Source organism: Abramis brama, assembly GCF_963993115.1.
Source record: "Abramis brama genome assembly, chromosome: 3".
Taxonomy (NCBI): domain Eukaryota; kingdom Metazoa; phylum Chordata; class Actinopteri; order Cypriniformes; family Leuciscidae; genus Abramis; species Abramis brama.
This window is the reverse complement of record NC_139965.1, coordinates 59,346,359-59,358,977: the sequence shown is the minus strand read 5'-3', so window position 1 is coordinate 59,358,977 and position 12,619 is coordinate 59,346,359. Positions and strand designations below refer to the sequence as shown.

General features: G+C 36.7%; 1 protein-coding gene across 1 annotated transcript in view; it reads left to right on the top strand.

Annotated features, from left to right (window-relative positions):
* Positions 1-12,619, top strand: part of adamts7 (a disintegrin-like and metallopeptidase (reprolysin type) with thrombospondin type 1 motif, 7) — a 79,718-nt gene that overhangs the window by 12,765 nt on the left and 54,334 nt on the right. Inside the window, exons 5-7 of the mRNA XM_084108486.1 lie at positions 3,517-3,600; positions 5,013-5,137; positions 5,215-5,364. Coding sequence (XP_083964612.1) covers positions 3,517-3,600; positions 5,013-5,137; positions 5,215-5,364 — 359 coding nt within the window. The remainder of the gene's footprint in view (positions 1-3,516; positions 3,601-5,012; positions 5,138-5,214; positions 5,365-12,619) is intronic.

Genomic DNA, 12,619 nt, shown 5'->3' with positions numbered 1-12,619 from the left:
ATATTTAAGCACTTAGTATTAAGCAACTACATGTACTTACTATAGGGATAGGATTAGGATTTGGTTTAGGGTTAGTTGCATGTAATTCTGCATAATTTACTGTTATTACTTTGGTAAGTATATGTAACATATGTAACAAGGACACTGTAAAAAAAAAAAAGTGTTACCGAAGTTTCTTAGTGGATCCTCGTGAGTTACTGATTTTGAACACTTTACATAACCAGCACAGTTTGTGAGAGTTATTTTCAGTAGCATTTGATTTTAGCACGATCTAAGCTAAACATTTTATACAAAATATGCAGAAAACAGTAGCCTCCTTCATGCTAAGATCACTCACCAAACTTCTTTACAACGTGCTTTATCGTATATTTCATCGTATTCTGAGAAAGAGGATTTTGAGGTTAAAGGATCTGATATGCAGATTGGATTTCCCAATTAGTGTCTCGACTGCCCTTGTTGATGCCCAGCATAACTTTCATGATACTATTGCACTTCTTGTGCTAAATATATTAGATGCACATCATTTACACATCCTCGTACATATAAAACATATAAGCTCAGACAACTGATCACTTACAAGAGCATGTGAATTTTCACATTCATTGAATTTTCTATGCTTGCACTAGACATTAAACTGACATGGTCTGAATTGACATGATCTGAGTTGTTGTATTCCTCATTTGTAAGTGGCTTTGGATAAAAGAATCTGCTAAATGAATAAATGCAAATGTGAATTTAAGCATTTAACAAACACTTTGGTAAATAGGCTTTTTTTTTTTTTTTATGAGCCTAATGGCACAAGTGGTTTGATTTCTCTTACTGTTTTCCAGGGCTCAAGGACACTTTACAATGAACAAGCAACAATAATGGCAATGGACAATGATAACAAACAAAACAACAGTAGGTAGATGATAGTAAAAGTACAGTAAAGGAGAATTATGTAGATGGGGCAGCATACCGCAGAAAACAATCAGACACAACGAAATTAAACTACTTAAGAATGGTAACATTCAGAAAATAAGTGAGTTTTGAGCATAGTTTTAAATTCAGAAATAGTATTAACAGAACAGAGTGATCGGAGGAGAGAGTTCCATAGTTTAGGTGCAACAACACTGAATGATCTTCCCCCCATTGAAGCTAAGCTAGAGTCAGAGGATCGTAGAGAGCGAGTCGGGGTGTAGGATACTAACACTTACTATTCTATATCTATTTAAAGGGGTGGTAGCTCAAAATACCCCACAGATATTTTTATATAGCATGTTGTAGCATTGTCTTTTTGAGGGTGAGCAAAAACGCACCGTTTTTTTGTCTGTCCCTTTAAATGCAAATGAGCTGCTGCTCCCGGCACAGGGGGCGGAGCTACAACAGCTTGTGTCCTTTTACCTCACAGACATGCACTGAAAATTTCAAAAACCTTTAGCCTTTTATGTTCAAACTGAAGTCAGAAAGATGGAGAGACTCAAGAAGAAGTGACAACATGTTGAAGCAACAGGACGTTTCTGAATGGTTAGTTGGTGAATTTATGTTGCTAATGTGTAGTTATCTTCTAGTCATTGATTAGCATATTCTGTCTTGATAATCTATAAATCACGTTCCCGGGGGTGGGATTTATGTAAATTTTAGGGTTAGTGATGTCACTAACCCGGGAGGAATGTCGTGTAGTCCCGACCAGCCGTTTTTGTAGTCCTTAAAAAGCAATTTCTTTAAAAGCAAATATCTCCCTTTGCTATGAACTTTGAGCGTTGTAACTTTGCAGATGTTGTTTATGCACAAACAGCAACATTACACACTCACTAAAGTTAGAAAAGTAAAATCATATTCAACCACCCCTTTAAAAAAGGCTCCTTTATTTGTTTTAGATCTCTAACCTAAGTATATCTGCCAGTATATTCCATGCAAGCTTGATCGCTGTGACTGTAACATTTGCACCCGAAACTTGTAAAATCTGAAGTTAAGAAGCCTTTCAGGGTGTCGTTCACATGTTTGCAGATTTGCTTCACCTCAAAAGGACAGAACAGCATCAAAGGTGCGTCATTGATTCAATGGAACATTTTGTAATGAGCACCACCGAGGCATAGAAAACGCCTCTCACATTTCAGACTGCATTTACCTCAAGGAGAGCTTTGATGCGAGAGCAGAACTTCATCAAAAGAAGCTCTTTTTCTGCGAAACGCCTTCATTCAGTGTCATTCCTAGAACCTATTTAGGGGTCTTCAGCTCCCCGACTTTCATCTAAACACCTGTAAAGATATGTGATGACCTCTGTCAGCGCCCTTTAAATTCTGTGATTATGTGATTTCTCTTCACATTTTCTGAAAGCAGCGACTCTGGGATTTCACTCCTCTTGCCATTCATTAAAAACTGGGAATTATCATTCCCTGTAGTCAGTGGCCAGATCATAGGCACACGGCTGTCACATACTTTTCTCTAGCTTTTTTTAGCGCAATTTTCCCCCGGAAATTGCGCTGGTTAACTCATGATTTCTGTTCTGTGCGTCTGTGCGCACCAATCTTGCACTTCTATCTACTCCTCAACCAGACCACCTAGAGACTTCGGGTTTTCGGCATTATGTTAAGGAAGGTCTAATCTCGGGAACGCACAAAAAAAATCCAGGAAAAGATTTACTATCTCTTAGTGTTGTGATCCCATGAGGTGAGAAAATTGCGCTAAAACACTCACCGAGTTTTTATTACTTGTTTTTCCATTTCTCCATTTCTCTAGCTTTTCTCTAGAGTTTTTGAACCAGAATGGATACACTATAAAACAATTCCTTAAAATATACGGTAAAAAAACAACAGCTGTGGTTGCCAGAAATTTACCGTAAAAAATACGGTAGCAACATTTTAGGTTTTACAGAAAAAAAACATATTTCATTATCTGATATAATGGTAATTTACCGAACTATTGACATACTAATATATGTTTGGTACCTTTGTAATACACTGACAACCACCAATCACAGTGGTGATGAGAGTCACATGGTGCATCAAAGCTTCTCCACTAGAAAGTTAATACTATTATATAGAAGCTACACAGTGTCATTCACACAAACACTAAACATCATCATGGTAACACACATGACATTTTAAAAATGCATTAAACATTAATCTAACAAGATTAAATGTAACATGAAACCCTAATGTACATAACTGATTAGAAAAAAACTAAGAAAAACTATGAAGATTATTTAAACAAAAATGCATCAAATGTGAAGTGTTACGCAGGGAACTTGTGGGAATGTCAATTTAGTTTTTTTTACTGTAAATTATACAATGACTTGTTCTTTCTCACTTCCAAAAACGTTAAATTTTACTGTAAAATTACATTAATGGTTAGATATATCACAGTTATTCATCGTATATAGTACAGAAACTTTAACCAATTAACAGTTTATCACTGTAGCAGTTTTTACAGTCTTTTTACCGTTAAAATCACAATAATTTTTTACAATGCCGATCACTGTAGTAGAAGGGTTGCAATGTTGCTTTTCATAAGTGTGAATGCTGTGTTTTATAGGTGGCAGGGTTGTTTCGGGATGCCAGCATCGGAAATGCCATCAACATTGCTGTCGTGCGTCTCATTCTGCTGGAGAAAGACGAGGTAAGTGAGATGACACAGCAGACATGCAAACCCTTGCTCTATAAATACATGCAGTCGTTCTGAATCAACATCAATGCTGTAAAACAGAGCTGGTGCACTCTAATGTGTCATGTGTCACGCGCACACATGGTTTTAGGAGTGACGACTGTGTTTAAATGCAGGAGTGAATCCCCTATTCAGGGGTCGGCAACCATCTCTGATTTATGTCGGTTATCACAGTTCCTCACTTTTCCCATTTGTGTCGCCACATGGTGTTCTGAAGAGAGGAAAATGCCAAAAAGCATCAGTTAAACTTGGCGGTGGTGCATTTACCACTTAGTTGCAACTTCTAGAAAACGCATATCACACAAGATGCTGTATTGGGTTTGACACATACAAAAATAATTAGTTATTTGATTGCCAAAGCCTATATTTTTACTCGCATTTGCTGCCTGTTGAGTAAGAGCTTGGTGATAATAATAATAATGATATTTTAAACAATTATTTATTGTTTATGATAGTGACAGGACACAGGAGTCACTCCTGTAATGTGTTTATTGACATAGTGATAGCCATAGAAAGAGTTTGGATTCAAGGCTGCAAACAAGAAACATGAATAAATACTGTTTATTTGGTCATTTGGTTTTAGTTTCTTCTGCCCAACGTAATATTAATATTAATATTAATATTAACCCGTGGACCACAGGTCTAACTAAAGTGAAGAAAACAGATTTGCTTGTGAATTAGTTGCTCCACATCTGGAGAACAGAGACATATATGAACAATGAACAATGAGAACAATGCATCATCAACATCTACTTGTTCAGTTTGTTTCTGTACACACTACGTAGACTTTATGTAAATATGGTTGTCACTCCTGTAGCCTAAATATAGCTTTAGTGTCTCTTTAGGAGACGATGGTTTCGGGAAACACTGAATCTCTGATCCTTGTTGGTAATGACGAAATTGCAAAAAGTTGGCTAACGAAGTTGGCTAACTTAGGAAATGCGATCCAGATTGATTTTAAATTCCATGTGCTCAAATATGCTTTCTTCAAAGAAGCACACGAGAATCAATTTTTAAATTGCGTTAGGCTGTGAATGCCACAAACATAGAAAGCTTTTCCTTAAAATTAAGCTTTTTTTGCAGTAAGGTTTCCATTGAATTTTATTTATATGCATTGTATTTACTATGCAAACCCCCATTTTCACCTTATAAAGTAAGTAAATATTAGAGTTGTATTAAACTCTCATTCTACAACATGATATCTTTAATAAAAGCTGCAATAAAACGTATTTTCTAATTGCCTTTCACACAAATCCACGCAAGTTTAATAATTAAACTGTATTTCTTCTTTAAACTCAATCCTATTTCATACTCGCATACTGTACATAGATGTAAATACAAATTTTAATACTATCGTTCATTATCAGGAGGATTTGAAAATCACCCATCATGCAGACAACAGCCTGAACAGCTTCTGTAAGTGGCAGAAGGGCATTAACATGAAGGATGACGATCATCCAGTCCATCATGATGTGGCTGTCCTGATCACTAGGTACATCTGGCTGAACTCTAACCAGTTTTACATTGCTTTACACATACAGTATATAATGCATCTTTTCTGTGACGCAGGAAAGACATTTGTGCCGCCATCAATAAGCCGTGTGAGACACTGGGACTGTCTCATGTTGCTGGAATGTGTCAACCTCATCGCAGCTGCAGTATTAATGAAGACACAGGCCTTCCTCTGGCGTTCACAGTCGCACATGAGCTCGGACACAAGTAAGTGCTGGAACGCACATTATATGTGACCCTGGATCACAAATCCAGTCGCAAGTCGCACGGGTATATTTGTGGCTATAGCCAACAATACATTGTATGGGTCAAAATTATCGATTTTTCTTTTATGCCAATTAGGATATTAAGTAAAGATCATGTTCCATGAAGATATTTTGTAAATTTCCTACCGTAAATATATAAAACATAATTTTTTTTGAATGAATGCAGCACAATCGCCAACATAAATGGACTTTAAAGGAGATTTTCTCAATGTTTCGATTTATTTGCACCCTCAGATTCCAGATTTTGAAATAGTCATATCTCGGCCAAATATTGTCCTATCTTCTAAAATTGACCCATGTGACTGGTTTTGAGGTCCAGGGTCACATATATGCTGTAGAACTAGTGCTGTCAATCGGCAAAAAAAAAAAAAAAAGGAATTAATCGCACATTTTTCTGTGAGTAATCTTGATTAATTGCACCTAACATTAAAGGGGACATATCATGAAAATCTGACTTTTTCCGTGTTTAATTGCTATAATCGGGTCATCTACCAACCCTGAAAACATGAAAAGTGAAAACCCAGTAACTTTGTTTTGGTAAATCTTTCTCTGCAAGCATGTCAAGCAATAAGCCGATCAGACTTCTCTTCCCTTCTGACGTAGGAAGAGGATCTTATTATAATAATACCGGCCCTTAATCTGCATGTTTACACCCACAGTGCCACCATTTGGTTTTCACGAGCGACAACAGTGTAACCAGTTCTAACGCAACGGCAAAATTTCGAGCAAAGCCTGTAAACGGTTCTGTCGTCCAGACGAGCACTGAACACTGAGTTCCAGCCTCATATGAGACGAGAGCAGTGGATTCATATTATTATTTTTATATTGTAATAATTAATTCATGTAGAAACAACATAAAGACAGTAGCCTATATTTTAAATATTTGTTTAATGTTTTTTTTTTTTAATGAAAGAAGGCCAATACGATACTGATGTCTCTGTATATAATAGATTTTTCCCCCTCAATTTCAACCATTGATTATAGCCATTGAAAGCTATCAATTTTAACATTTATTAGGCTTTAAAAAATATAACAACTTTTAATTTAAGTGAACTTAAAACAATTTTTACATAAACCCATTATAATAAATGTCACATTTGCCTGACCTTCAATATATGAGGGCTCATTTTATTTCTATTGTCCCCGTCAGACCGGTTCAGATTTTTTTTCTGTCAAAATGCACAACAAGTTTTTTTGTTGTTGTTGTTGTTATTTTTGTTGCTATTTTTGACCCATGTAACCTTGTGAACAGTGCTTTTCAGGTAGGTCTAACAGGTATATATACAGAAATATGCAGAAATTGAATAAAGTTATCAAACACCTCACAGTCTTATAAATAAACTGTTTTGTATTTTAATATATGTTAAAATGGAATTTATTATTGTGAATTTTCAGCATCATTACTCCAGTCTTCAGTGTCACATAAACCTTCCGACATCATTCTTATATGATGATTTGCTTAATATCTGATTAATATCAATATTGAAAACTTGGTTAACATTTTGTGGAAACTCTTTGATGAATAGAGAGCTCAAAAGAACAGCATTTATTTGAAATTAAAAGTCTTTACTGTCACTTTTGATCAGTTTAATGCATCCTTTCTGAATAAAAGTATAAGTAAAAAACAGTAATGATGTAACAATCAAATCTCTTCTTATTGAGCCTGGTCAATGTATGGTCTATACTTCTTCATAATTACATGGTTTTACACAGAACTATCATATTTTCTGTAACTAATTCAAGTGTAACCATAACCAAATACTTTTCAGATTGTAAATTATGTGCTAACTAGTTTTGATTCGTATTAACATCGAATTGCATTTCAATATTGTCATACTTTAGCAATGCTCTCACAGATATTTTGCTATTGTACCTGCTTTGTTTCCGTCACTGGTAGAAGTTAGAGATGGTGGTAATAGGCAAGAAATGTATTTTGATGGTGTTTCTTTAGCCATTTAGAAATCCTGCAGCCTGAACTACTGTAGTGAATAACCAGTCAATACACACACACACAAGCAATACACAATCTGGCTGTATTTCTGTTTTGAAATCAACACAGAGTCCAGTCTCAGCTAAAACTAGACAGTGTTGCATATGTAAATTGCTCATTTTGTGTGTCTCCCAAAGCCAAGGTGTCCTTGATGAAACATGCATTAGGTCTGTGGCTTTAATAGTCCAGTAACACACACTTTACTGCAGGCAGTACAAGGCCATCACACACTGAATATTTAGACATGAGACTCTTTCTGGTACCAATTACAGTTGCTGGAATTAGAGCCAGCATCTCTCCAGCTATATTTCATTCAGATCTGTTTGATTCATTGTGTATAGGTCCCTTCAAGATAACATGAAATAGTTTTTAAGACGTCAGTATTTGTTCCAGACCATTATGCAAATGAAGGCGGCCTGAAAACGACTTCTGAAGCCTAATGGATGTAGGTGCAGAAACTGGGATTTTGATGTTGTTGTTGTTTTCTCTTAAGAACGCACTCTTAAATGGCAAATTAGAGACTTGTGCTCAGACTTAGAGTTTATTTGATCTCAGGCCATTTGTTCTGCGCACATGCCTTCTGAAAATGTTTGTGGTCACACCACATAGAAATATAAACAGTGATTTCATGATAAACAGTCAAGCACAGCGGGACTCAGTAAGGACTCTTACTGTGTTTCTAGACTGCTATTGCTGAGACAGCAGACTTTGTAATATACAGTATGTGACCCTGACCACAAAACCAGTCACATTTGAATTGATACATCATCTGAAAGCTGAATAAATAAGCTTTCCATTTGATGTATGGTTTGTTAAGATATGACAATATTTGGCCGAGATACAACTATTTGAAAATCGGGAATCTGAGGGTGCAAAAAAAGAAAAACATTGAGAAAATCTCCTTTAAAGTTGTCCATTTCTGTTGGCGATTGTGCTGCATTCACTCACAGAAATAAATGTTTGATATATGTACGGTAGGAAATTTACAAAATATCTTCATGGAACATGATCTTTACATAATATCTTAATGATTTTTGGCATAAAAGAAAAATCGATCATTTTGACCCATATAATGTATTGTTGGCTATTGCCACAAATATACCCGTGCGACGTGACTGGTTTTGTGGTCCAGGGTCACATATGGGCAAATGTGAATTTCCCCAATGTACAGTTTAAGAAATGCTCAAGACAAGCTTTACCAACAACATCTGTAACATGCTGTCGATTCTAACAGAAAATTATTTTGACTCGCCCTCCATATGTTGGAATAGGTGGATAGTAATGCACTTACAGTATAATGCAAGTCTGGGGAAAGTAGGTGTTTAAACCAGAGATGTGAGGCTCATGGTTTTATTTTGTTAAGCATTTGGCCAAAAGTGATGTCCGGAGGTTTTTTTTTTTTTTAAATGAACCTACAAGTTCGATTAAACCATCACAAAATCAAATGAAAAAAAAAAAAACCTTTAAATATGAGGGAAGAACAAAACTCTAAACTTGGCTTAAAGGGGTCATCGGATGCAAAATATAATATAAATGTGGTTTGCATATAATTGTGTCTTTGCAGTGTGTGGACACGACCACCATTTCACGAGTTCACACTTAGTAAAAGTTTAAAGAGTATTTGGCATGCTGTCTGAACGTGCTCCTCCTCCCGAACTTTGTTAATAAAACATCATAAAATGAAAAAAATTCATTCACTCCTTTTATTTTATCCTCAAAAAGCCTATACCCGTTTGGATTTTCTGAGCATTATGATGTCATATTGCTCATGCTCCGCCCACGACCACTGACAGACTGCCCCGTATTAGCATATTTCCCTTTACAAATGGCTTTTAAAAGACATTTTACGTCTATCTAGTTACTTTGTGCAAAGTTGTATCAACTTTCATATCAATGTAAAGCTGTGTAACATTCGCACAATATGCACAAGAATACATGGATTGGGACATGACTGTATAACTAAATTTGGTTTACTAACTTTACTTACACTTTATTTTAAGGTGTCTTTGTTACAGAGTAATTACCAAATAAATACAGAGTAATATTGTGGTTTACTTGGTTGTAATTGTGTAAAATTTACTGTTATTACTATAGTAAAATGTAAAACAGTGTACCGTTAACTTTACATGGAGCAAATTTCACCCACAGATATTATATTAAATAAACAGTTTATGTAAGGAATAATTGACGACAGGCCGTTGAATTATTAGAAAAATAATGCACACCCGAGGTGGTAATGCGGTCACGACGCGAAGCGGAGTGGCCGTTCACCTCGGGTGTGCATTATTTTTCTAATAATTCAACGGCCTGAAGTCAATTATTCCGCTTATACTACAGTTACCACACCTCGAAACATTGTTCAGATTATGTATTTCAAGACGTTTGTAAAGTTTTTGTCATTAAAACGCTCTTGTATGTAGGACTAATTTCTTACGCATCTAATCCCCTGCCTCCGTTGCTAATTCCAAAACGTCATTTTAGAGTTAGTAACGGAGGTTTGAGCCACTGATAGCAGACTAATGCTGGGACACACGACTAGCTGACACACTCTCTGACTGTTTTCATCGCAGCATATTTTAAAAACCGACTTTAAACACAGACTGAATGCGCTGAACACGCGTTTGGACATGATAAGTCATAAGAAACAAATAACATTCATAACCGGCCTTAAAGTGTGTCCCCGGCTTTATGCAGTTATTAATGCAGTTATTAGAGAGAGATGTTGCAATAATGAGACAGAAAAGGTAAAAGAAAAACCAATGTAAATGTAAAAAATAAATGTGCGTCAATATTATTATTTATTTATTAATTCAATTCGTTTTAATTAATTCGTTTATTTATTCTTTTGTTTCTATTATTGACAGATGACAGTAGCCTAGACTAGCCAAATAAATGAAACACAAAGCCCTTTTAACAAGTAGGCCAATCAATAATTATTTATTTGTTAAATTATCTGCAATAAAAATCCGTACTGCAGGACTATCCATTTATTTAGCCTATATTCAGTTTAATTTTCTATTGATTATATAGGACTATATACTTAATTTATTAAAATTAAACTGCATGTTTCCATTGATTGTGAAGCTAGACATTGAAAATTGCAGATCAAGCGCATGGGGCTAAATGTTTTTTCTTGTTATGAATTGTATCCTATCTTCCGTTATTACAGTTGACTACGCGAAGTGATATGGAACTGTAATGCGGTCAAGACCTGCCTGGAACTACTTTAGCTGTGCGTTTCCCTGAAAATAATGCACACCTTAGAACGTTCGTCAACCAATCAGATTCAAGCATTCAACGGCCCTGTAGTATAATCATACATAAAAGTGCACATTTCTGTTCAAAAGAATTAATGTACAGTAGTGTGTTTCTATGCTTTTTTTAAAGGGGTCATCGAATGCCCATTTTCTACAAGTTGGTATGATTCTTTAGGGTCTTCATGTAAAGTTTGTAGCATACTTTGGTTAAAATTCCTCAATGGTTGTGTAAAACAGCTCTGTTTCTCGACCCGTTTCGGTGCATGTCTCTTTAAGCTATTACAGTGAGGAAAATAAGTATTTGAACACCCTGCTATTTTGCAAGTTCTCCCACTTAGAAATCATGGAGGGGTCTGAAATTGTCATCGTAGGTGCATGTCCACTGTGAGAGACATAATCTAAAAAAAAAATCCAGAAATTACAATGTATGATTTTTTAACTATTTATTTGTATGATACAGCTGCAAATAAGTATTTGAACACCTGAGAAAATCAATGTTAATATTTGGTACAGTAGCCTTTGTTTGCAATTACAGAGGTCAAACGTTTCCTGTAGTTTTTCACCAGGTTTGCACACACTGCAGGAGGGATTTTGGCCCACTCCTCCACACAGATCTTCTCTAGATCAGTCACGTTTTCTGGGCTGTCGCTGAGAAACACGGAGTTTGAGCTCCCTCCAAAGATCCTCTATTGGGTTTAGGTCTGGAGACTGGCTAGGCCACGCCAGAACCTTGATATGCTTCTTACAGAGCCACTCCTTGGTTATCCTGGCTGTGTGCTTCGGGTCATTGTCATGTTGGAAGACCCAGCCTCGACCCATCTTCAATGCTCTAACTGAGGGAAGGAGGTTGTTCCCCAAAATCTCGCAATACATGGCCCCGGTCATCCTCTCCTTAATACAGTGCAGTCGCCCTGTCCCATGTGCAGAAAAACACCCCCAAAGCATGATGCTACCACCCCCATGCTTCACAGTAGGGATGGTGTTCTTGGGATGGAACTCATCATTCTTCTTCCTCCCAACACGTTTAGTGGAATTATGACCAAAAAGTTCTATTTTGGTCTCATCTGACCACATGACTTTCTCCCATGACTCCTCTGGATCATCCAAATGGTCATTGGCAAACTTAAGACGGGCCTTGACATGTGCTGGTTTAAGCAGGGGAACCTTCCGTGCCATGCATGATTTCAAACCATGACGTCTTAGTGTATTACCAACAGTAACCTTGGAAACGGTGGTCCCAGCTCTTTTCAGGTCATTGACCAGCTCCTCCCGTGTAGTTCTGGGCTGATTTCTCACCTTTCTTAGGATCATTGAGACCCCACGAGGTGAGATCTTGCATGGAGCCCCAGTCCGAGGGAGATTGACAGTCATGTTTAGCTTCTTCCATTTTCTAATGATTGCTCCAACAGTGGACCTTTTTTCACCAAGCTGCTTGGCAATTTCCCCGTAGCCCTTTCCAGCCTTGTGGAGGTGTACAATTTTGTCTCTAGTGTCTTTGGACAGCTCTTTGGTCTTGGCCATGTTAGTAGTTGGATTCTTACTGATTGTATGGGGTGGACAGGTGTCTTTATGCAGCTAACGACCTCAAACAGGTGCATCTAATTTAGGATAATAAATGGAGTGGAGGTGGACATTTTAAAGGCAGACTAACAGGTCTTTGAGGGTCAGAATTCTAGCTGATAGACAGGTGTTCAAATACGTATTTGCAGCTGTATCATACAAATAAATAGTAAAAAAATCATCTATTGTGATTTCTGGATTTTTTTTTTTTAGATTACCGGTATGTCTCTCACAGTGGACATGCACCTACGATGACAATTTCAGACCCCTCCATGATTTCCAAGTGGGAGAACTTGCAAAATAGCAGGGTGTTCAAATACTTATTTTCCTCACTGTATATGAAATAATAATATTAAGTTAAACATGAAGAAATTCCCTCTGTCCACCAC